Here is a 24623-nt window from a genome sequence, read left to right as displayed (position 1 = left end):
ATCTCAATATCACAATCCCTGGGTTTTCCGGCCAGCCATGCAAACCTAGTTTTTTGTAACCCTAACTTTGCTACTGAGATATGAGGGATGAGGGAGATTGATTGTTTGGTTCAAGAGATAAAGCTATTATAAAACATGTTTGGTTCAAGAGATTGACTGTTAGGTCAAGTATATATAAGAAAACGACAAAAGGATAATTTAGTCATTTCATTCATTTATTGGTCGACAATGTCTGACAGTGGGTCTGACTGAATTTTTGTAAATGTGGAGAGGTCTCCTTGAAGTTTGGACATACTTCAGGGGGTGTAACTAAAGTTAACCCTAAATTTTTCTAATCATTTTGGACCTAACGTTTGATATGACATGTAAGGTGACAATCAGGATTTTTTCGGATCGAGCGCTTGAAGTAACACCAAATTAAGAACTGAATCTGAATCTAATACTAACTATAAGGTCAGATCCAATCAAAAAACTTAATTTATTAAGTAGGGCTAACATCTAACTTATACATATTTATAACATTTCTTATTCGAATTCGACGTGAACAAACTTGTAACATTATACAATTAGACCAAAGGCGCTTGGTTGCTGGTTCGTAATTTATATTTTTTTTTATTTTTTATCAGCCCGGTTCATAATTTTGAAAGCATAAAATATGTCCAACTGAAGAGAGGCGAAATAATGTATTCCTCGTAAAAGGATTTTAGTGGGCTTGGCCGACCAGCCAACTGGGCCTTGAGTTGGATAAATTGAATACCAGGTGAAATAATGGGTTGAAGCAGGCTTAGACATTTGTCAACATAGTGGGCCTCCAGGGCCGGTGTCCCAAAATGGTCAGATTCTTGTTTAAAAAGTTTTTAAACCTACCTACCAAAAGCGAATTAAAAAAGAAAAGAAAAAATCACTTACCAAATACGGAGTAATAATAATAATAAAATCCTAAACCTAGGAAGACACGAAAGACAAGCCCTAATCCAACTCGGACTATGAATCTGCTCGTTTGTTTTATAGGTAAAGTCTCTCTCTTTCTCTCTCTCTTGGATCTGCAAATTTATGTGTTAAATTATGCTGAAAACTGTGAGTTCAAATTCCATGGAGAAAAGCACGAGACCCTCAATTTATGCTGAAAACGCAAGGTAAAAATTTACACCGTCTTTTTAACTTATGTATGGATTTGTATGTTTATATTTGTTTTATTTTTGAATGAAGAAATTTAGTTACAAAAATTCAGCACTACTGTTGGTGTTTCTGTTATCACAGTTCCTAAATTTTTTTTTTTTTCCCCTTTAATTGCAATAGTGAGAAGGTCGATAAAAGAGGGTTGAATTTGGAGGATCACATTAGTGGACTTCCTGATGATATTCTTGTTTCTATCTTGTCACAATTGACGATGAAAGAAGCTGGAAGAACTAGTCTGCTATCCAAGAGATGGAGGTATATGTGGACTTACATTGAAGGTTTAAACTTTGATGCCTCACATATAATAAATGCACTTGAACTAGGTGAAAAGGAACTTGAAGTAGAAAGGCGTTTGTATTTGAATTGGGTTAATCAAGTCTTGAAATCGTACAATGGTACCAGTTTAGATGAATTCAGAGTTCTATTTGATCTTGATGATGAAAGTTGTAAATTTGACATTGACAATTGGGTTAATTTTGCTATAGAAAAGAGGGTTAAAAGGCTTGAGTTAGACTTGTCACCATGTTCGGGAATCAGTGTGCATTCATTGTCCCTTGGGTTTACCAGCTGCAACTCCCTCACCAATCTCCTGCTGACAAACGTTAATGTAACTGGGCAAGTTCTTGAGTACTTCTTAACTAACTGTCCATTTTTGGAACAATTGTCTGTGAGCGGATCTAATAGTCTTGTAAATCTGAAAGTTCCTGACCTAGCACTCAAATTGAAGCGCTTGGGGATAATTTACTGTTTCGATGTGGAAAGTATTGAGATTTCTGCTATGAATCTAGTGTCATTTGAGTACTTTGGACCAAAAATAAGCCAGCCATTTAAGAACGTCAAGGAGCCTGTTGAACTGTGTATTGGGGGTGAGTATTGTGATTATCTAATTTATAACTTTTTTGAAATTTCAAACTATCTTTCTCAACTAGAGAGCCTTACGTTGCACGCGACCTTCTATGAGGTTAGTTAGTTTAACCAATTATTTTTATCTCCTCCTCCCCTTAGTTTATATTTTATTCATTTTTTAACATAATTATCAATTCGTGCTGATTTACTTTTTCTTTGGTTTATTCAGATCAGTATTAGGTTTCCTAAATTTCCTGTCTTTAATAAGCTCAAGCAACTGGAGTTGAGAGTTACTCCAGATTATCTTGAAAGTCTTGTTGTTTTTGCTCCCCTGATAGAGGCGTGTCCTTTCTTGTGTAAATTTGTGTTACAGGTAATAAGTCTTACTTTACCTCCTACATTTTTAAAATGTCAGGTTTTTTGCTTTTGAAGTTGAATATTCAATTGGAAACTTTGATTCATTTGGACTTCCGCTTAAAAGCTTTCAATTTTCTCAAGTAGTTACTTCTTTATGACTATTACAAATTATATTATTACCAATAATAGGAAAAATGCTCTTACAGTGTTTAGCTTGCCCTATTCTCCTGATTGTTCAAGAATTTTGTAAATGAATATATAACATTCTGTTGTTCCCAAGTTGATTTAATATTTACTGCCCGAGAGTTTTACATGATCTTTAATCTCATGATTGTTCAATTACCTTTGCAATTGATCCTAATTAATTGCTCAAGGAACTCCTCCTGGCTGGTGTAGGACACTAGGACCTCTTGGATTCTCTAACATAATTCGGTTAGATTTAGTCTTAGTTCTCTTCAAAACAGTGTGAATTCATCTCTAACACAGTGTTTTCTTCATAACTTCTTCTTCTTCTTTCCTCCTCTTTCAACCATGCTACTATTGAGGATTCTTTGCTCTCATTATAAGTTTAATTAAAACATGGTCACTTTAATCAGATTGTCTAGTGATTGCCCAATGCTATAATCCATTTTTGCTTTATCATTTTGTGTTTGTGTTATGTTGGTTTAAAGGCAAAAACATCCATTTAGATCCGTGATTTAGGACATCGTTGTTAAAAGGACATGATTTAGGACATAGTTATTAAAGGCTCAAGGCGCCAAAGGCCTTCTGGACCCTAAGCCCAAGGCGCACTAAGGCACCAAAGGCCTTCTGGAGCCTAAGTGCAAGGTGCAGTATAAGGCGTGAACTTGATCAAAGTAAGGCGTGTGTATATGATAATGCATATTTAAACATATATTGTTATATATATTCATAGTCAAACAATAATTGCACTTAATGTAAATAGTGAATCGTAAATTTTTTAATTTTGTCAAATATTTCATAAGGTTAAACAATACAATATATGATATAGAACCTGGGAAGCACCGATATGGCATGTAGGGTTTGCGTACCGGTGTTGGACACGTGTCTGACACGGACACGCGTGTCTAGAGCTTGGACACGTGTCCGACACCTAAAAAACTGTGTCCTGTTTTTTTAATATATAAATAAATAATGGACACGGAGAGACACGACAGCGATACGCCGGAGGACACGGTAACTCAAACAATCCCAATCCCACTACTCTTCTCCTTCCCTTCTCACCTTTTCTCCATAAGTCGGTTAACATCTCCGGCTCTGTCGCTGTATCCGGTGGCGCCGACGACACCATAAAAATTTAAGATTTATCAACCTCCTCTGAAATGGGTAACCTCACACCACTCATTCGCCGTCACCGCACCTCTCCTTCTTCACCCCGTCCTTCCCTCGCAACTTATTCTCTGCCTCCAAAGACGGTGTTGTCTAGAGTGGGTAGAGATTCGTTCTTTGCTCTGTTGATTTGGTGTGGGAAAAGGAAGAGTAGAGATAAGATGATAAGAAGGTCCACAAAGATAAGACACGTAGATGAGGAGGAGAGAGAAGATATACCTCATCTTTTTCCTTAGCACTTGTTTGGTCAGAAGGTTTAACTAGTTCTATTTGGATATAAAGTTATTATCTTTATTTGTTTGTAATTTAATAAATTTGAGACTATAAATTCTTATATTTCAAAAAAATAAATAAATAAATAAATAAAAATAATAAAAGACTATATAGTGAGCTTAAATTATATGAATTATGAACTAATTTTTATATATAATAAAATTATATTATTATTTTATTACTGTATTCCTGCCGTGTCTGTGTCCTATTTTTTTGAGATTTAACGTATCCCCGTGTCTGTGTCGTATCGTACTTGTGTTCCGTGTCCGTGTCGGTGTCCGTGCTTCATAGTATAGAACCTTTTAATTTAGTAGTCATCAAGTAAAAAATGAAAATAATATGAATAAATGATTAAAAAATACAAGGGCCACCTTTTTCGAGCCTTGGAGGCTACTAAAAAGTGCGAGCCTGAGGGCTTTATTTGAGCTTGATTGAAAGGACCTTACCTGTAGTAGATTGATCCTCAAGGCTCTAGCTGAGCCTTGACGAGCCTGGGGAGGGGCCTAGGCGTGCCTTTAACAACTATGATTTTAGGGTGTGACTTATTCCAAGCATACATGCTGAGAATAAACCCACCAATCTATTAGTTCATCAGCTCTTAGAAAGGTGTTTTCTAAGAAACTATAGTATTTTTTCTTTTGTCCTTATAATTCTATTGGTAAGAGATCAATATTATGAAAAATGAGAAATTGAGATTGCAGTTGGGAGAAGGAACAGAGATCCTTCAATAAATTAAAAGCCAGGCAGAAATTTGACCCCGTGATTGGAAGATGAAAAATGTCGAATAATGCAAGCCAAAGACACAATAAGAATCATCCCCTTTCTTCTACTTCCCAGGAGTACCCTGCAGAAGTTTAATTTATTTTTGAGGATCTTTAGTTATTAGTTACGGACACTTTGGCGAAATTACTACTGATTATTCCCAAGCAATTAAACTTTTCTTGATTTTATTTCTTAAATGCTTAGAGGAATATTTTTATGGATCAGTTAAAGGTCTTTTAAATTGCATGTCCACTGAATCTTATTATGTTATAAAGCGGAATAGTTATTTATTCTACAAGCAGCAGGGTGACTAATGTCAGAAAAGAAAAAAATTTGATTGTCAAGTCATATGTACAACAGAATATGTTCAATCTCGTTGGAGCCTGTGGAACGTTTCGTTTTGGCTATTCCATTGAGTCTAGTAATGTCGTGATTCTAACTTGTCCTGCGTTATGATTTGATGCTTGGTATGTTGGTTTTGTGTGCTAATGGTCTACTTAAACGTATAAATTAAGCACGGTATGACTTCATCTTCATTCCTCTCTGTTACAGCTACATTGGGGCGATTCCACCTCTAAGAGGAGAAACCTGGAAAAGGTTACATCTCGGCCCCATCATTACCTTAAGGAGGTGGAATTCATTGGGTGGGTTGGGCGTGCAGATGATTTTGAGCTTGCAATATATGTAATCAAAAGTGCTGTCATGCTCGAGAAGATTACTTTTGATCCTCGCAGTCCGCTTCTTATAGGAACTCCATGGGAGTTCACGGAGACCTTGAGAAAAAAAGCAGCGAGAAAGCGTGCTAGGCACTTTCAAACAAAACTTCCTGCTGGAGCAGCTTTAGTAATCCTTTAATTCTTTGATGCTTGTAAGTTATTGCTTGTACATATTGCAGCGAAATTCTTATAAAAGTGTAAGATATTTTTATTATTTATATACATTTTTTAAATATAAAAATAAGGCTTCTCATTATGTATTAAAAACATTTTTAATTAAAAGTTTTGTTCTTTATATATATACACCAAGAAGTTTTGTTCTTTATACATATATATACCGTGTTGTCCTTCAGAAAAACAGACGCAGTTTCAAGTTGATTTGTTCATTGTCTTTAATTTTGTTTGCAAGGTTATGAATACTCAAGAGTATTTATTTTTACGTCTAACTGTTTACTTGTGTAAGATCCCGTTCTCGTTATTTTTGTACTTTCTACTAAGGCTCTATTTATTAAATATTTTAAAATATATATATTTTTTGTATTTTCTGATGTTTAATTGTGGTAAAATATTTACGAAAAAAATATATATTAAAATTTAACAAAAATAATTTATTGATAAGTTAATTTTGGATTTTTATAAATATCCAAAAAGTAAAAATAAAAAAATATTTTACCTAAAAAAAATATATTTATTTTTCCCGTTCTTGTTATTTTTGTACTTTCTATTGAGGCTCCGTTTATTAAATATTTTAAAATATACGTAGTATATATTTATATTTGTATTTTCTGATTTTTAATTGTGGTAAAATATTTACGAAAAATATATATATATAAAAATTTAACAAAAATAATTTATCGATAAGTTATTTTCCGATCTTTGCTAAATATCAAAAAAGTAAAAATAAAAAAAATCTTTTTAAAAAAAATATATTTTAAGCCTGAATTCTCTTACGCCCTTCTTTTTGTTTTTGTTGAAGATGGTTGAGTATGTCAATGTTGGGGGATTAAGTATGTCATGGATTATTAGTGATCATCTTTTTGAGGTGTTTGCAACATTTTGATCAGCTGGTAGCTGGTAACAATTCTCCAATTTTTTTTATTTTTTTATTTTAAAAAAACACTTTAATAGAATAAAAAGGATTTTTTTTTTTTTTTTGGTTTAAAGAATAAAAAGGTTGATACTTGTATCTCAAATGAATTATTATTATTATTATTGTTATTTTAGGTCTTAAGTAAGGGAATAATAATGCAATCATCTTGTTGTTGGACTAGAAAAGGGCAAAGAGAAATAAAAAAAACAATTTGACACAGATTTTCAAATATGTATTAGGATTTCAATTAAAGTTATGATCAACTTTATAACAAAAAAATTTGTGCAATAGAAAGGTTGATACCTATACCTCAAATGACTTATTATTACTAAGAGAATAATAATGCAGTCATTTTGTTGTTGGACTGAAAGTGTAAAAACAAAAAAATAATAATAATAAAATTTGACACATTTTTTTAAATATGTAATAAGATCAATAGTTAAGAAGTACGGACACTTTTATGAAGGTGTTGATACAAATACAGACAATCTGATAACAACATTATACACATGCATTAAAGTGTCGAACCTCCTTTCATTAAACAATTGACATGAAACACATGTTAAAATATGTAATGAAAAAAAGACAGACAAGTTTGGTTTGACATTTTACATCTGCATAAATCAAGTTTATATTCATATATTCACTGCAGTAGTATTTGATATCTCAAACCTCATTATTTGTATGTTTTCTGGTGCATTGCTTCTTGTTTTGAGTATTATATGTTGATATCTTGTTGTGACCATCATGATTATCATTTGAGCAAGTTTATATTATTGATTTGAAGCAATGCAAGTGAGTTTTCAACAGAGAAATGGTCATTTCTGAATTTGGCCTTTTAAACCTTGACAATTAGGGTTTTCTGCAGAAATCAAGCCTGTTTTTGAATTGAAATTGTTATATCTTGCTACACTCATCATGTGTATCATCTGAGCAAGTGTGTATTGTTGATATAAGGCTTTAGGAATCAAGTTTGGGTCTATATTGAAACTCCATCTCACTTTGTATACTCAGACCACATATTATGTAGAATTACTCAAGTACTTTTGAGTTGTATTTTGATTCTTATCTTGTGTAATAGCCATTGTATGATGTACATCCATCTTTTATTATGTATTTGAAGAGCTGTGAGAGTTGTATTGGTCTAAACGGGGGTGCTAAGGACAAGGGGAGTGTTGTGTGCACAAAGTTGAGATAGGGTGTGTGTGCAGAGTGTGAGACAGCTGAGTGTATATTAACTAGCAACATAATTAGTGGATTTACATTAGGTGAGCACCCAAAAACCAAGGTTTTTTATCCCTATTGAGGGGGATTTTCCTTGTAAAAATCTAGTGTCTTCTGTCTTTGAATTTCATCAAACACTTGTGACATATTAGGTTTTCAAGTGTTAGAATCATTGCATACTTGCTATGGTGTTCATATTGGTTCAGAAAAGTGTCAAAGTGTTTTTGAAAAGTTATTAAGGACTAATTCAACCCCCCATCTTGGTCCATTATATATATATATATATTATGTATATATCACTATTGTTGGACAATATAAATGTTATGTGTATTTCTTTCACTTTTATCTTTTCTAGCTACTAGACGAGTTTTGGAAACTAGACTATATCAAATGGTATGTAATTTAATACGATATAGCTAATGATATAATACAACATGTAGTCAATGCCCCTCTTATATATGATTTGAAATGTGGGATTGCCAAGTAATCGTAAGTTTCTAATGAGAATCGAACCCCACACCTGGTGCTTGGAAGACGCCAAAATCAAGTAATTTTATCACTAGGCCAATCCCGGATTGAGCTGATCGGTTTGAACCCTTTTTTTTAATAGTATATATTATTAATAATTAGATGATCAAATAAATGGAGATGTTTAGTGGATTAATGGGGTAAAATTTATTTAATGATCATCATAATGAGTGTATGGAAAAACCCAAAACTCTTCCACGTACTTGTTTAGATGTGTCACATGATCTTGACGTTACTGGATCAATTAGATCAAAATATTTTCTAGATTTGTTGTTTGAATAATACAAATAATATATGAATTATATGTACTTATTCAATAAATAAATAAAAGTAGATTTTATAATGATTATAGTGGAGTGATTATAAATAGACAGATAAATATTATATAACCTGTTTTAAATTTTGTAAAATTCTGTCCATAAATAAAAAAAATCGAACAGAGGAAGCTACTCTTTTATATCAGAGCCAGGTTTCGATCCTGGGACCTGTGGGTTATGGGCCCACCACGCTTCCGCTGCGCCACTCTGATTTGTTGTATGTGGAATTGGGGATTCCATATATGACTCTGGATTTTTTTCTTCCCCCCCCCCCCCATTTGGTTATATTGTAATGGGCCTGTCCCACTCGCAAACAGTTTAGTGGGCTGCTCCACTATCTATTTCCAAGAACCAATGTAAATATTACTACTACTATGTACATATATTTTTACAATCACCTTAGTTTTCAAAAAATAAAAATAAAAATCCAGAGACAAAGTGATGTAGTCAATGATTTTATGAACCCTTCAGAGCACCCAAAGAAGGCTAGGAGCACAAATAAGCCAAATAGATTTCCTACTTTGTTATTTTTAAAAACTTTCCATGTGTGTGAAATTTTCTTGACTTTATGCATTTCAATCTCAAATTTTCTGTGGTGCAATTTGCTTTAGACAGACAATTAATTGTCCTCCCTTGGTAAGGCAGCACCACAAAGTGTAGTCTGAGTAAATGTTAGGAAGGGGGCGCTACAAATTCAAACACGGCAGAAAAGTAAACGAAGAAATGTAACACTCTGCTTTTTTTGCTCACTTAAAAGCCGAAATCAAATTTCAGATGGGTTTCAACAATTGTGGATGCAAACCCATGGTGGTTAAAGGGTCTGGTTGCAAGTAGAATTGGAGGGGTGGGGTTGAAATGGAAAATACTTGAAAATTAGAGTTTCTGGTGTCAATTGTGAGTATAAATGTTAAAAGGTTTATCAACGGGTCAGTGGCTTAGTAATATCAGCCTCTTACTTCTCAAAAGGAGGTCAGGAGTTTAAATCTAAAAAAAAATAAGTGTGTGTGAGTATCAATTATGAAAAAAAAAATGTTAAAAGGTTTTGATGGAGAGAGAGAGAGACTGGCTTGTTGTGTGTTGGGTCCTTTTCGTAACTCTAAATCTTCATGTGTTCGTTCGTATTCAGATAATAAAATTTTGAGCTGTGGCAGTTGTGTTTGTGTGTGTGACAGTGTGTGTGACAGAGAGAGAGAGAGAGAGAGCAGGCCCAATTGGTTCGTAATGGGGGCCCATGGCCTCCGCAGGAAAATTAATAGTGCAGGTCACATGAGATTGTGTTGTGAAATTGACAACGTTGGTCCATCAAATGTACGACTCTGTGTAAATGAAAAGGCCAAGCCTGTGTTGGCCCCGAACCAATTTCTTTTTTTCTCGGAAGGTGTCCCCGGACTAAGACGTTCGTTGTGGGGTATCTCTTTTCAAAGGACTTGAAAATGCAACTGTTTTTACTTTTCATATCATAAATATATATATTTTAAAAAAAATTAAATAAAATAACAATATTTTAAATTAAATATAGTTAAGACTTAAATAAGAGTTTTGATGCGTTATTTTTGGGGATAATTATACTGATACCTTCTGAAGTTTCGTCATCATACGCTAACCTCCTTTCTTGTTTGCCAAATAACACTGACCTCCCTTGAATTTTATATATTGATAACACCGACCTCCCCTGCTGTTAAACAACTAACGGTTTAGGCTTATGTCCGTTAGAAAAAATCAGTACAAATGCAATTTTACCCTATTAATACCTAAAATGACATTTTTAACCTCAATAATCACTGTAAATTTATAATACTATCATTGACTTATAAACTCAAAAGGACAATTATAATACAGAGCTATACACACACACATAAATATATATAAATATATAAGAGAGGGACAGCACTTGTTCATTAAGAGACCCAACTGAGAGAGAGCTTGAAGAGAAGCCCATGCGATTTGGTGGTTTTGTAATCATATCAATCATATTGCACATCCATATTTATCAACAAATTATGCTTTAGATTCCTTTTGGGAGAAATAATAATAAAAAAAAGTTTTGGAAAAAGTAACGAGACAAGTGGTTTTTGATCATATGATTTGGGTTGATCCAGTTGGTAAACCTGGTGGCCTTGTTCTTATGTGGATTGATGGGGTGAATTTAGTGGTTAAAAAGGTGCAAATTTTTTGTTTTATTGCGACAATTGTAGGTGATTCTAAGAAATTTGGGGAGGGTTTCAGTAGATTCTAGAAGAGCAGAACATAATGGGATATTGTAAAGACAGCTTGTTAGAGGAGTTTCTTTGATGATCTTAAATTTACAAGTAAAATGGACCAAACCTTATCCTCTTACTATCAATAAGTTCACTTGCTATCTTTACTAATTCTATTTTGAGAAGAAGATCTTTATGCATTTGAATCCACAAACAAGGTGATGGTTGTTACCAAGGGCGGATCCAGGATTGCTAATTAGGGTGGACTAATTTAGGATTGGACTAATTTTGAGTGGGCTAATTTTTTTTTTTTTTGGACTGGGCTGAAAGCAGTATAGTAAAAATAAATTTTTTATTTTTTGGGATGGGCTGAAGGCTGAAACCCACCTTCGCCCACCCCTCCCTCCGCCCTTGGTTGTTAGCAAATATGGAAGCTACCGAAAAAAATGGTTGCCGTAAAGAGGAGACAGATTAGAAAATAAAAAGAACAGAAAGTAATCTATTTTTTATTTTTTTTTTCTGACTTGAAAAATAATAATAAATATAGATGGGTATTTTGGTCTTTAAAATTTTGAAATAAAATAAAATATATATAATAAAAACATAAATGTAATTACACAATAATATAATAGTTAACACCATCCAATCTAAAGTTCTGAGAGTAAAGATTTGTGTAATTGGACAAATAAAATGAAAAGTCTCTATACTGACAAAATTAAAAAAAAAGTTAGTGTAATTTGTCCTTATTTTTTTGTGTTATGTTTGGTTCAAAGTGAAGGACAGGACAAAAACCAAAAACATTCAGTAAGATATTTCATGATACTTTCAGATGGGACTTACGTAAGTTCTAATTTAAAGCATCAAGTGATACCCATACATTTTGATATAAATTCGACTCTTCATTTTTGGATCCAAATAGAGGGCACCACGTAAACTTAAAGTTCATCTCCGTCACGCATCTTTGGCTCTATTAGTTTTGGTGAGACAAATTGGCTTGAAATTATTTGGACTTTGTATGATACTTTGATGAATTAAACATGTAGGACAATATTTCTTCAAAAAAATTGCTTAGCCTAACCAAGCCACCGAATATTTGGTAAGTGTGTTAGGTGGGTTCAATCGGGCAAGATTGAGTACAAATTGAGTCAACTTATATGATGACTTGTCACAATTTTTCATATGCGGAAAGTTAGGGATTGACAAATACCATAATGATGTTTATTATTCAATGTAATTATCAAAACAATGACCAAATTTTAAAATCGTGGGTACATAAGTCCCATTGAATAATTTCCCACATGGTATATGTGTGACATGTGTCACTTCCTCAGCCAAATAAACAAGTACGGAGTATAGGGACCGTGGGGTCCATACTTTAAAAAATATCTGACCTAAATAAATAAATAAAAAGTTGATAACCAAAGTTTCTACTTAATAAAGTTGTCAAAAAGGAGTAAACAGCTAATTGCTAGCTTGCGCCTAATACGTGTGCGCACTGTAGCCTAATGTTTGAGAGGACTTTCCACCAAATACCAATTCATACTTAAAATGGTTAGACAAGAGTATGGCCCACAAAAGGAGGGGTCCGCGACTTGGCCACGCTTTAGCCATTCGTTTGGTTTTCCCTTAAAAAGCCACCACAAAGTACACAAAAATTGCTTCACCCAAACTAAAACCCTTTGTGTTTGTGCATGGAATATGAATAATCCTCCTGCTAACGTGCGCCAATCTGACCAACCACCAAACTACCACCCATTAGTTTTAGGCCCTCCCAATCCATCTGACTCACCCCTTTCTGTCATTATTCAAGACGACCAAACAACACCCAGTCCTCAAAACCCATCACCAAAACCACCTCAACCCCCTAAAGCCACCATTGCTTCGCCGTCCGGAGGAGGCGCTTCGTCCGGCAGACACCCGAAGTATCACGGAATCCGGAGCCGGAGCGGCAAATGGGTGTCGGAGATCCGGGAGCCGCGTAAAACTACGCGTATATGGCTGGGGACGTACCCGACACCCGAAATGGCGGCTGCCGCTTATGATGTGGCGGCGCTGGCACTCAAAGGCCCCGACGCTACCCTCAACTTCCCGGATTCCGCTCTTTCTTATCTCGTCCCAGCGTGTTCGTCAGCAAGCGATATTCGTGCTGCGGCGGCTGCTGCCGCTGCAGCTAGGCAGCCGAAGCCGCCGGAGACCCCTGTTCCGGAAAAAGAGGACATGTCGTCGAGTACTGGTAAGGCCGGCAATGAATTTATCGATGAGGAAACATTTTTCAATATGCCCAATTTGCTAGTGGACATGGCGGAAGGAATGCTGGTGAGCCCGCCAAGGATGAAGTCTACACCATCGGATGACTCTCCGGAAAATTCAGATGGAGAAAGTCTTTGGAGCTATGGTTGAAAAGGGTAAGTCTTCAACCATGCCTTGAAGAGAATGATATATATATATATATATATATATATATAACAGAAGCAGACTGGTGTGATAACATCACTAGATTTTACCATATTTGGATTGTACTCTTTTTTATTATTATTTTTTTTCAGCTTCGCTGTATGTATTTGAATTTTGAAGCTGATTGGCTTTGATTGGATTCTAGTTAGTGAGTTATCAAGTCATTTGAAAGCTTTGAGATTGTGAACACTATATTGGATTGTGAAGCTACTGCTACATGCATAATTTTTAGTTAAACCTTTGTGTATTTTGATTTGATTAAGTTTAATGTGTTTAGTCCGCAGAGACCGAGTTTGATTTAGAACAAATGGCATTTGCATAACCTCATCAATCCATGTCACTATCGTGAAAAAGAAGGTTACTTAATTTGTCAATGAATGCCAAATATAAGGTGAGATCCTCGACTTTGTTATCTCTTATGACCAATCAAATATTTTCGACTAAAGAATTTTACTTACCTCTCCAACTCAAATATTACTAATCGAAGCTCATTAACTTAGAAACTAATTAACTTGAAACTGGCAGATGCCGGTTCAATTAATGATCTTGAACAGACTGGACAGTTGTTCAATATACATCATCTGACTGAACATACTTAATGTGCTGCCATGGACTTGATTAAGACCTTTCAAAGTGGGAGCAAGAAGAGTGCTAAAATAAAATACCTATCCACACAAATCAAATGGTTAAAACCTCATGTGATCGATGACATTTAATACCTAAAGTAACTAAATGGAAATATTTTACAGGGAGGATTGATCAAACTTATCAATTTCAACTTCTCACTTTTCTTTTTCTTTTTTCGAATGCTAAACTACACTTTTTTTTTTTTTTTGTTCACGTCCAGGCTTGAATTCTCTCTTTCTTTTTTAGGATGGAAAAATTATACCATTGAACCAAAGAACATTTGATCATCTTATAACTTGTTTATTTTTTCCCACTACATTACTTATGAAATTACTCATATCACTTATGCAACAACTATATATGTTAAATCACTTATACAGTAATTTTTTATTTATTTATTTATTATTTTTTTTTTTTACGTTTACATCATTACAATATTGTGTGTTATACTAACAATCTACGCTGCAGGAGCAAGGCACAGATCCCCTCCACATTCTACAACCAAACATAGCAATAGTGAAAGTCTGCCTTCAAACTTGCAGTGGCCCATCAATCTTCAAAGATGTTTGCGGTCCTTTTGGCTGCTTTAACATAGAAAATTGTCTAGAAAGTAGGATTGTTCCAAATTAGATTCCTTATTATAAAGTGAAATCTTTAAAAGTTTTACTAAAATGGAAGAAGATCGAATGTTTGATCATCATTTTCACCCGAATATATATATAAGAATCAACCAATTGAACTGGTGGGCCTCCTTTTACTTCTTTCCTGTTTTGAATCAAGCCTGCTGGGGACCACTCCATCAATTGCTCTTTCCTAGATGAACATAAAGAAATCACACTATTGAAAATTGAGAAGAGAAAGAGAAAAGAGAATTTACTCATACTAATTAATACTAGAAGTTTTAACTATAAAACATCATACTTTTCCTTCCTTCAGTTAGTTAATGTCCCTTTGCAAGTTTATAATGTCACACTTCTATTTAAACTCTAATAAATATATACAGTATCTTCCTATAACTACATCGTAAATTTGCGAATGAATATCATTTTACAATATCAAGGTCGTGAGATATAACTTAGCACTATATGAATAAAATGGTTAACTCAATGTACAAGACTCTCATTATTTTAAAGTTTAAAAACGTTGGGATTCTGATTTTAAATTTATAAATTTCAAATCACATTAGAACAAATTAATCGTTGCGTTGAGGCTATGTCAACTTAGCAGTACATAGATAGATAGTAGTATAAAATTGTAGTGAAAGAGGTGGTAATAATGGTTGATGTTTTAATGATTCCGCTTTAATTCCATAAGAGGAAGACTATATTATCTTTGAAGAGTATTATAATACAGAAAAGAAAAGAGATGGTCCATTACATTAGAATATACAAAGTTTCTCATAATGGTAATAGGTGATCGAGTGTCTTGACAACCAAGTCAAATACACATAATTTAAGTACATAAATTTATAGAAGAGGCTTTAGTTCTGTCGGATTGCATGTGAAAATGAGATGTTATTTTATTTGGGAATCGACTGTTTCCGAAAGTGGCACAAGACAAAATAGAGAGACAACACATATATATATATATATATACCGAATGATTTCCTCATTGTACCAGAAATTGGAAAAGAAAGAGACAATACTATTCCCAAAAGGAGAAAGAGGCTTTCTAGATCACTTTCTTAAAAACTACAATTTCTCATATCTTAATGAATAAAAAGTCCCAGGTATATATATATATATCTTTTCCAATTTCTGGTACAATGAGGAAATCATTCGGCATAATTGATCTTTGGAATTACCCAAAAAAGACCAAACCAGAGAGAGAGAAACTCATGATGATTCATAGATTATATAATAATAATAGATGCTATGATCACTCTTCTCGAATGGTTGGAGCTACATTCAGGATATGTTGGTGATATGTATTTACTTGAACTTTGAACTTTATAAAAAAAGAGTGGTTAAGTGCAAAAAACTCTCCTCTACTGTCAATATAGTGCATATTAATCCTTGTGTGATAAAAAAAAAAAAAAAAAAAAAAAAAACCCTATATTATCAATTTGGTACGAGCAGGTCATTGGGTGGTGTAAAATGACGATAATACCCTCACTTCAATTGAATAAATTAATAATTATAAATACAGGTCATATAAAATGACCCTTTTGTTCAAATTTGTATAAAATGGGGTTTGTTTGGCAGAAAGATAAAATTAACCTCAAATTGTATAAAATAGGGATAACCTAAACCTGAATATAATTAAATCTAAAACTAAACATGTCCTTTCATATTTTAAAATATAAATAAAATTTTCATATATATATATATGCACACCATATATCATTAGGCCCATGGATGATGGGTTTTAGGGCAAAACGTTTCAGCCTCCACCTCCTTGCTATTCTCGTTCTCAACTCTAAACTTGTCCCCTCTCTCTCTCTTTCTCTCTCTACAACTGCAAACTACAAGAATCAGAAGTTCAAAACCTATATATTTTAGTTTATCTATCTATTTGCAAGAATCAAAAGCTCAAAACCCATATCGGCATATCATTTCAGATTGTTCAAAAAATCAAAACCCATATCTTTCAATTTCCATCGCTCGTTGTTCTAGTTTGGTTCGCCCTTCGCCCTTCGCAAGCTTTAGCCGCTGTTCCAGTTCGGATTCGCCTTTTTTTTTTTTTTTGGGTCTAAATCAACTAATCAATTTGGGCAATGTTGGTGGTTACAAAATTTTAGTATAATATGTTGCCCTTTCTTTCTGTTTCCCTCGTTTCCTCCCAATTTTGGGAGGATAACAAAAACTGATATGCAACCTTTATTGAATCCCTTTGTTCCTCTTTGTTTCCTTTCTTTTCTTTCTCATATTTCACCCCAAACACAAAATCCCATCTCCTTCCATTACCTTTCTTTTCTTTTCCTTCCATTACTTTCCTCCCAAACTGGCCCTAAGTCTGCATTGTGTACAATAGAGGCCGACTCTAAATTCCTTAGTGTTATGAAACCCTAACCCGTTTTCATGTGTATTTGTTCTCCAAATCGATTGAATCTTTGTATTTGTTTGTTGATCGGTTGAAGATAACTTGCAAGAGTTGTAAAGTCGGTGAAAGATCGATTGTGTTGTTATAAAGTCGGTGAAAGATCAGTAAAACCTTCTACCAGGATTTCGTTGGGTAGATGGCACCTTCAAAGGACTTTTAACTCCAGATTTACAATAATATTCTTTCACTGACCTCCCATATGGGTAACAATGGCTTCTTGAGCTTGAAGATGATGGCATGTTTTGGAGTAAATGAAAAAAAAATTCTGAGACAATTAATAATATAAATAGTGTGCAGTTATGGATAAAGAAAGAAATGAAGAAATAAAAAAATTAACAGAGGAAAAAAAAGAATTGAAGCAGATATGGAGAAACTAATAGAGGAAAAAAAGAATTGAAGCAGACATGGAAAGAGAGAGAGAGAGAGATATGAATTGGGTTTAGGGGCGGGGGTCCTTATATGCACAATTGGTGAGGCCCTTATATGCACAAATGGATGAGGGGCAAAATGGGAAATAAAAGGGTAAAATGGGGTTTTCAGTTTTACTTTTTGTAAAAAGGTGGTCAGATGGACTAATTCGGCACATTTTTTGAATTTTGTGGACTTACATGCACATTTTCAAAAAGTAGGGACTAATTTTGCACAAAGTCTATATATTAGGGGATTTTTTTGCACTTAACCCAAAAAGGAACGATACACACCATGAAATAAATTCTTAAATATGCATCATGAACGATGCTACAACAATATTTTTATTTCTTCTTACGTAAGTTCATTATAACTCTCTTGTAGGCCTTATCCAAGGGCGGAGTGAGAATTTTATTTCAGAGGGGACATAATACATTTATTGAAAAAAAATCAAAAGGCAAACAAGAAAAAAATATATACTTACAAATATAAGAATCAAAATATTGATTAATAATAATTTAATTGAAAAAAATGAAACAAAACATAATTATACAAAAAAAAAAAAAAAAAAAATAGAAAAGGAAAAATATATGGTGTACTTGAAGAAGGGGGATATATGTAACTTTTTTTTTTTTTTTTTTTTCTCAAAGGAAATTAGAGGAATTTAAAAATTTTAAGGGAGCACTATTTAAAATAATCATATAAGTATATGTATATAGCAAAAATATATACCTATATATAGTAAGTTGAAGCAAGGGAAGGAGGCACGCGCCCTTTCTAATATGCTCCATCCTAAGAGATTAACATTAAATGTGCATGGTTGGATGTAACTGTCCTCACAATACCCTCACAATATTGTCTGAACCAGAGACTTTTCAGGAGGTTACTCATTTAACTCCAGAATTCTGATGAGTTGACGATTATCACAGATTTAAAACGCTTTATTATAGAAGAGTATTAAATCTACGTGTAACACACCCAAACAATGTAAAAATTGTGAACAGGTAACTTGCCTCAGAGCTTTACCTCTCACAGGCCTACACCCGTCCACTGAGCCTCACAGTGGACGCCCTACTCCATGTAATTTTCCTAGGCACATGAATCCCATAAAGATCTCCATTCTCTGCAACAAAGCATCTGTTCTCACTAATAAAAAACTATGAATTGATGCTTGGAAGTTTTGAGTAATCATTACGTTACTCCATAGCGTGTGGTTCACAGTGTCAATCGACACTTACACGTCCTGATCTTCACACATACACGTGACACACACACACACAAACTTCTCCTTTGCTGTAAGGTTGGTTTCTCTCTCTTTTCTTATTTTGTCTTCTAAAAATTTATTTTTAAATTACACTTAGCTGCTAACTCACATTAAAATCATTCATGATCATTATCATTTTTCTTTTGAAAATTTTATTAATAAATAAATTAGTTCAACAAATATTTGAAATGATAAGTCATAAATAATAAGTTCAAATATATCATAGTAGTATGGTGTCGTAAGTATTGACATGACAAAAAAAAAAAAAAAAAAAAAAAAAAAAAACCAATAAATCTGACCACCTAAGATTTCAAAATCACCTGTATATTTCAAGGTCGTCAAGAATTAAAATTATAATTTGAGCTTTTGTCAAATCACTCAAAAGCCTTAAGCTCTGTGTCACTGATCAACATGACAACATCCATGACTAAGCCTAACCATTATTTTCCCGTTTGTCCCCCTCACTCACTGGTCCAAACCCTAGTCTTCACTTCTAGACGGGGGACCAATAATATAGATCATAACATGGTCCATTTTTTTATTTTGATTTTTTCAAGCCGTAATAAAAAGACTGAGGACCATATCAGGTGGTCACCTCCACCATTATAACCAACCCGACCCACCAATTTTCTGTTTGGACAGCAGTAAAATGAGAAAGAAAATTAACTAGAAAAACACGGAATTGGAGATCATATATGTCCGTACGAAGAAGAAGAAGAAGAAGAAGAAGAAGCAGTCATGATGTGGACACGCCTACTTTCCTCACTAACTTCCTTTTTGCAACTAACAACAACAACAACAACTGGTGGGAATTCGGGAAAATAACAAGCCAGAAGTGGGGGCCATAACAACCTAGAGGTTTCAATTCAGCACGTGGTCCACGCGTTTGCGCGGGAAAACCACCGGTTCTTAGAAGTTAATTAACTGTCAACCCGTGTGCTGATCACCGGTTCATGATTGTGATGTCAGCATCAGAAAATGATGTTTTGTTTTGTTGGGGTCACGTCACTTGTACTTGACTCACTAACGCGGCTTCTACGAACATTCTGGAATGCTTTAAATTGGTAGCCGATTTTTACATTCTCTTCCCCTCTGCTCAAAATCGTGGACTCGTTCGTTTTTCTTTTACGTTCACTTCGACATTTAATTTTATTTAAAAATTAATTATTTATTCAATTAATCACATTTAATTATGTAATTTGAATATTACTTGAAAAAATAAATATCATTGAAAATAACTTAGTAATTTTAATGACTTCATTTATCAATGTTGAATTTTTATAATTATTTAAAATAAAAAAAATCAATTAACAAAAATCATTTAAAATTTCAGTATTTAGTATTTAAGTATTATTTGATAAAACTAAAAATTTTAAGTAGTAAATTTTAATTGTTAAATGTATTAATTTGATAACTTGTTTGATACTGTCTAATTTTAAACAATGGAAGATTGTTTGTTAAATTAATGCATAAGTTGAAATATAAATGTTTTATTACATTTTTTACCTTTAATATCTTATGCACATTATATTGTTTTAAAGGAAGGTACCATGTATATAATATACACGAATATATAAAATAATAAATTTTACTAAAAGAAATATATCAATTTAACAATGGATATTAATGTCAAAACTGATCATAAAAATTCAAAAAACAAAACATAACATTTGTAAATTAAAGATGGTACGTAGGAAAGAATTTAACTATAGGAATAATATATTACCGATGGAATCCATTATCATTTTAATTTTTACTTGACTATTCTAACTCAAGCCCTGATTTAAAATTTGAACACTTTTGGTTTGCTTCAAGTTCAGTTGTTTGGGTAGATGAAAAGTTGGGTTGTAGTTGGATTAAATTTTTTTATATTTAGTCAAGCACAATTTACAACCTTAATGAAATTCCTTAATCTATAATTGATATATTGAAAGCAAAATTTACAACCTTAATGAAATTACTTAATCTATAATTGATATATTGACACATTTGTTTGCAAGGAGATGTTCAAAACTTAACGTGTTTTCATCCAACTATTACGGCTCTGTTTGTTGTAAAATATTTACGGAGAAAAAAAATATTGAAACTTAAAAAAAATAACTTACTCATTAATTTTCGACAAGTTATTTTATATGTCCTACCCGATGGACTCGATTTCAATCTCGACCTACACCTTTGTTAAACACAGAAAAAGCAAAAATAAAAAATATTTTACCTAAAAAAGGAAAATCTTTTTGTTGAAAAATATTTTACTTTAAAACAAACGGAGGTTATATGTAAAATCTTTTCATGTAAATCAAGCACAAATATAAATTTGTGTTGTAAAATTGGCTATCAAATGAAATGAAACATTATAGATTGAATGACTTATGAAAATGATATTAGAATTCACGGCATAAATCATTTCATTTTTATTTATGGTAGGTTATATCATAGCAAGGTGAAAAGGATTAAAGATTGATTATAAACTTAAAGTGATATAGTGCATAATTGTATATTATATTTATATTTTGTTAAATATTATTTGTATTCATATTATTTGGGAGAGAGAGATAAAAAAAAATAAAAATAAAAATAAAAATAAAAATAAAAATTATTTGTATTCATATTATTTTGTTAAATGTCAGCTGAAAACTTTGGAGACATTGGAGTAAATTAAAAGCAAAAATCCATTGGCAACCTAACGAGGGAAAAAAATGCAACATGATTCCATAAAAAAGGAGAAGGGCAACATAGAAACCAATCGCATAATTATTGGCTTTGAGTGGTACTCAACGGTTACCAAGCACATTTATATTTTAAAATGTTTATTGTGTTTTTGTGTTAAGCGCTAAACCAAGAAATCAAATTATGCATTTTAATACAAATAAAATTCAATATCTCTGTATATTTTATTCTGAGACACAGCCTTTGATAAGTGATGACAGATTTTGGTGGCACCGTGTGAATGGACTGTGTGAGTGGTTGAAGGTGTTGGTGACAGTGAAGTAATGGCTAATTGGTGAATTTGGTGGAACTGTGGTAATAATCGGTGGTGTAAGTAACAACGATGGAGGTAGGAGCAAAGGAACCTTCTAAATTTTTACTGTTTTCAATTTATGCATAGAAGAAAATTCCATAATAATTTTATCTAAACAAACTAAATCCTTATACACTTATTTTTAGTATAATTGCAAGTGAAACAGATTTGTTTTGATCTTTCTTCAATTGAACAAACAACACAATCAATGTAGAATTTCCTTAGTTTTGGGCAATAGACTAATGGTGCCACTTGCCTCTTTTATTTGGAATTTTTGTAAAATTTCCCAAGTGCTATGAGATTGGTTAATGGTACTATTTGCCTCTTTCACATAGACTTCTGATAACATTTTCTAAGTGCTAGGCGATCGGCTGATGGTGCCATTTGCCTCTTTCATTTGGATTTTTTATAAAATTTCTTTAGTGTTAGGCAATCGGCTTATTACTTGGATTAATTGAACTTTCAATTAAAGCTGCACACAAATTGGATTAGATTGGATTGTTTGGATTTATTTATAAAATTAAAATCAATTTGATCCTAATAGTTTTATAAAAAAGAATGAAATGGAACCAAAGTGAGAATCAAACACAAATCCAATCTGAACCACACGAAAATTAGATTGGATCGGATTGGTTACATAGATTAGGTTTCTCTTGATAACGAAAATAATCGTCAAAAGAATAAGAAAAATTAATAAAAAAAGAATATTAAATGGATATGTGGGGAAAAAAGTTAATTTTTAACAAAAATAAAATAAAATAAAATAAATGACAACTTGCTCATTGGAAATTCAATCACATAAAGCCCAATGTAGACCGATAAATACAACAAATCAATTTGGGTTGGATTGGATTTTTGTCCTCAATCAAAAATCAAATCAATACGAAGAATTTCAAAAATAATGAAAATATATCAAAGCCCATATCTCTTCAAAACTAAAATAATTCGCATGAATTAGATTGGATTGAATTTTTATTCGCAATCGATAATCAAGCCAAACAATTTTAAAAATAATGAAACTATAACAATACCCATATCTCTTCAAAACTAAAATGATTTGAACGAATTGGATTTATTTTGGACTGAATCACGGTTTGAACCGTATCCATGAGCTTTCTGTGATATATAAAATGGAATAAAAAACAAAGTTACAAAATTTTGGGGGTCTGGTTGCAAATTTAAAAAGTATTTGCTTAGTGATATAATCGCCGAGGAATTTGTCTGCTCGTACTACAGTAGCAGAAATAGAAGAAATTTAATGTATATTCTGGAAAGTAAATCCAGTGACTTTGACTGTGACAGCTGCGACTTGTACAATGAATAAAAAATTAATTGATGGATACATATATAATAATACAAACAAATCCATATACTCAGTCAACATACTAATTTTTTTTAATATCCACTTGCCAAGTCATCTCGTTGAACACGTGTTGAACCAATATTAGCCCAAAACTTGGGGGCCACAACAGCTGGTATTTCATCAATCCCCACTTCTAGTAACCGTGGGCGTCCCAGCTGGCTACTTATCACCATTCCGTGTATGCCTTGTCAAATCGTTAACTCACATTTCATAATACTATATATACTCCTACTATATATTATACACACTATCACTATGTGTAATTCAAACAAGTTTTCACACACACCTACTCTCTTACTCTTAAACTAGCTACTACTCTACTTATCAGTTATCATCTATGGACATGTTCTCAAACTACTCTATTTCCGACCCACTTCCTTGTGGGTCAGATTTCTATTCACTCCACTTGCCGGAATCATCGCCTGTGTCTGACGGTGGCAGCAACAGCCGTGCCAATTTTTCCGACGAGGAGGTTCCATTGGCGTCGAGTCATCCCAAGAAGCGCGCTGGGCGGAAGAAGTTCCGGGAGACTCGGCACCCGACGTTCTGGGGTGTGCGGCAGAGGAACTCCGGTAAGTGGGTCTGCGAGGTGCGTGAGCCCAACAAGAAGTCGAGGATATGGCTGGGGACGTTCCCCACAGCAGAGATGGCGGCGCGGGCCCACGACGTGGCGGCAATGGCGCTGAAGGGCCGGTCCGCTTGTCTTAATTTTGCTGACTCAGCGTGGCGGCTGCCCGTTCCGGCATCCACCAATGCAAAGGACATTCAGAAGGCGGCGGCGGAGGCGGCGGAAGCTTTCCGGCCACCAGAGTGTGACGGGGTTTGCGTCGGCAAAGCAAGGCCAGAAGAGACAATGTCATTGCCGGAACAAGTGTTTTTTATGGATGAGGAGGCGGTTTTCGGTATGCCCGGATTGCTTGCAAATATGGCAGAAGGGTTGATGCTACCTCCACCTCCACCTCCACCTCCACCGGGCTGTGTAGGAAATTTGATGGATGAGGATGACGTGGAGGTTGGTGCAGACGTGTCCTTATGGAGCTATTCAGTTTGATATGATGTACTTATATTTAGTGTAGTCCACCGTAGTGAGTAGAGAAGTTATAGTCCGTGCTTATTTTTTTTACTATAGTACGGTGAGGTCATAGGAATATTCTAAAAAAGTACTCTTAATTGAAAAGGTTTGAGAGAAAAAAGAAAAATAGAAATGGACTTTGAGTGAGTTTTATTGTGTGCTGGAAGAATATAAGTGTACTTTCCTTCTATTAAATTGTACAGTATAAAAATTAAACTGGTCTTTTAAGAATTTTATTCTTTGGCCCCAAGTTGTATAAATATAACATTTGGGTGTGAGAAACACCCCAGTTTGAAGCTATGATTTGACGTTAAAACCTTGGTAACTGTCGAGACTCCTGTGGAACTTATGTAAATATGGTCAAAATTGTAAATATTGTTTGGGTGACTTAAATGGAGAAAAAAAAGAGGATAGAGAGGCACAGCTATCCCTCCCTATCCCTCATTTGTTATCTCTCTAAAATTGAGAAGATATGAACAAAAAATATAATGGTATTTTGATAATATAGATTTATTATTTCATTCAAGTCCTAAT

The 24623-nt window shown here is 33.6% G+C and overlaps 3 protein-coding genes across 4 annotated transcripts; all 3 read left to right on the top strand.

Annotated features, from left to right (window-relative positions):
- Window positions 1-308: 308 nt before the first annotated feature.
- Window positions 309-5771, top strand: LOC132312618 (F-box/FBD/LRR-repeat protein At4g26340-like). Of its 2 annotated transcripts, none has more exons than XM_059811044.1 (4): window positions 309-1136; window positions 1300-2140; window positions 2255-2398; window positions 5320-5771. In XM_059811044.1, the coding sequence occupies exons 1-4, from the start codon at window positions 1066-1068 to the stop codon at window positions 5620-5622; spliced, it is 1359 nt and encodes a 452-aa protein (XP_059667027.1). In that variant the 5' UTR covers window positions 309-1065; the 3' UTR covers window positions 5623-5771. The 2 variants fall into 2 exon arrangements, with proteins under 2 accessions (XP_059667027.1, XP_059667028.1); XM_059811045.1 differs by having other exon boundaries at window positions 310-1011.
- Window positions 5772-12517: 6746 nt separating this feature from the next.
- On the top strand, window positions 12518-13602 carry LOC132314996 (ethylene-responsive transcription factor ERF027-like). Its single transcript, XM_059813755.1, has one exon. It carries the CDS (start codon window positions 12539-12541, stop codon window positions 13238-13240), a length of 702 nt encoding a protein of 233 aa, XP_059669738.1. The 5' UTR covers window positions 12518-12538; the 3' UTR covers window positions 13241-13602.
- Window positions 13603-23285: 9683 nt separating this feature from the next.
- LOC132314995 (dehydration-responsive element-binding protein 1B-like) lies at window positions 23286-24320 on the top strand. The gene has a single exon (XM_059813754.1). The coding sequence runs from the start codon at window positions 23355-23357 to the stop codon at window positions 24066-24068; it is 714 nt and encodes a 237-aa protein (XP_059669737.1). The 5' UTR covers window positions 23286-23354; the 3' UTR covers window positions 24069-24320.
- Window positions 24321-24623: the final 303 nt, after the last annotated feature.

This window comes from Cornus florida, unplaced genomic scaffold (genome assembly GCF_030987335.1).
Source record: "Cornus florida cultivar Cherokee Brave unplaced genomic scaffold, ASM3098733v1 CherokeeBrave_3.0.0_Hap2_Chr06, whole genome shotgun sequence".
In the NCBI taxonomy this organism is placed as follows: domain Eukaryota; kingdom Viridiplantae; phylum Streptophyta; class Magnoliopsida; order Cornales; family Cornaceae; genus Cornus; species Cornus florida.
The sequence above is the reverse complement of the archived record's forward strand: the minus strand, read 5'-3'. Positions and strand labels throughout refer to the sequence as shown.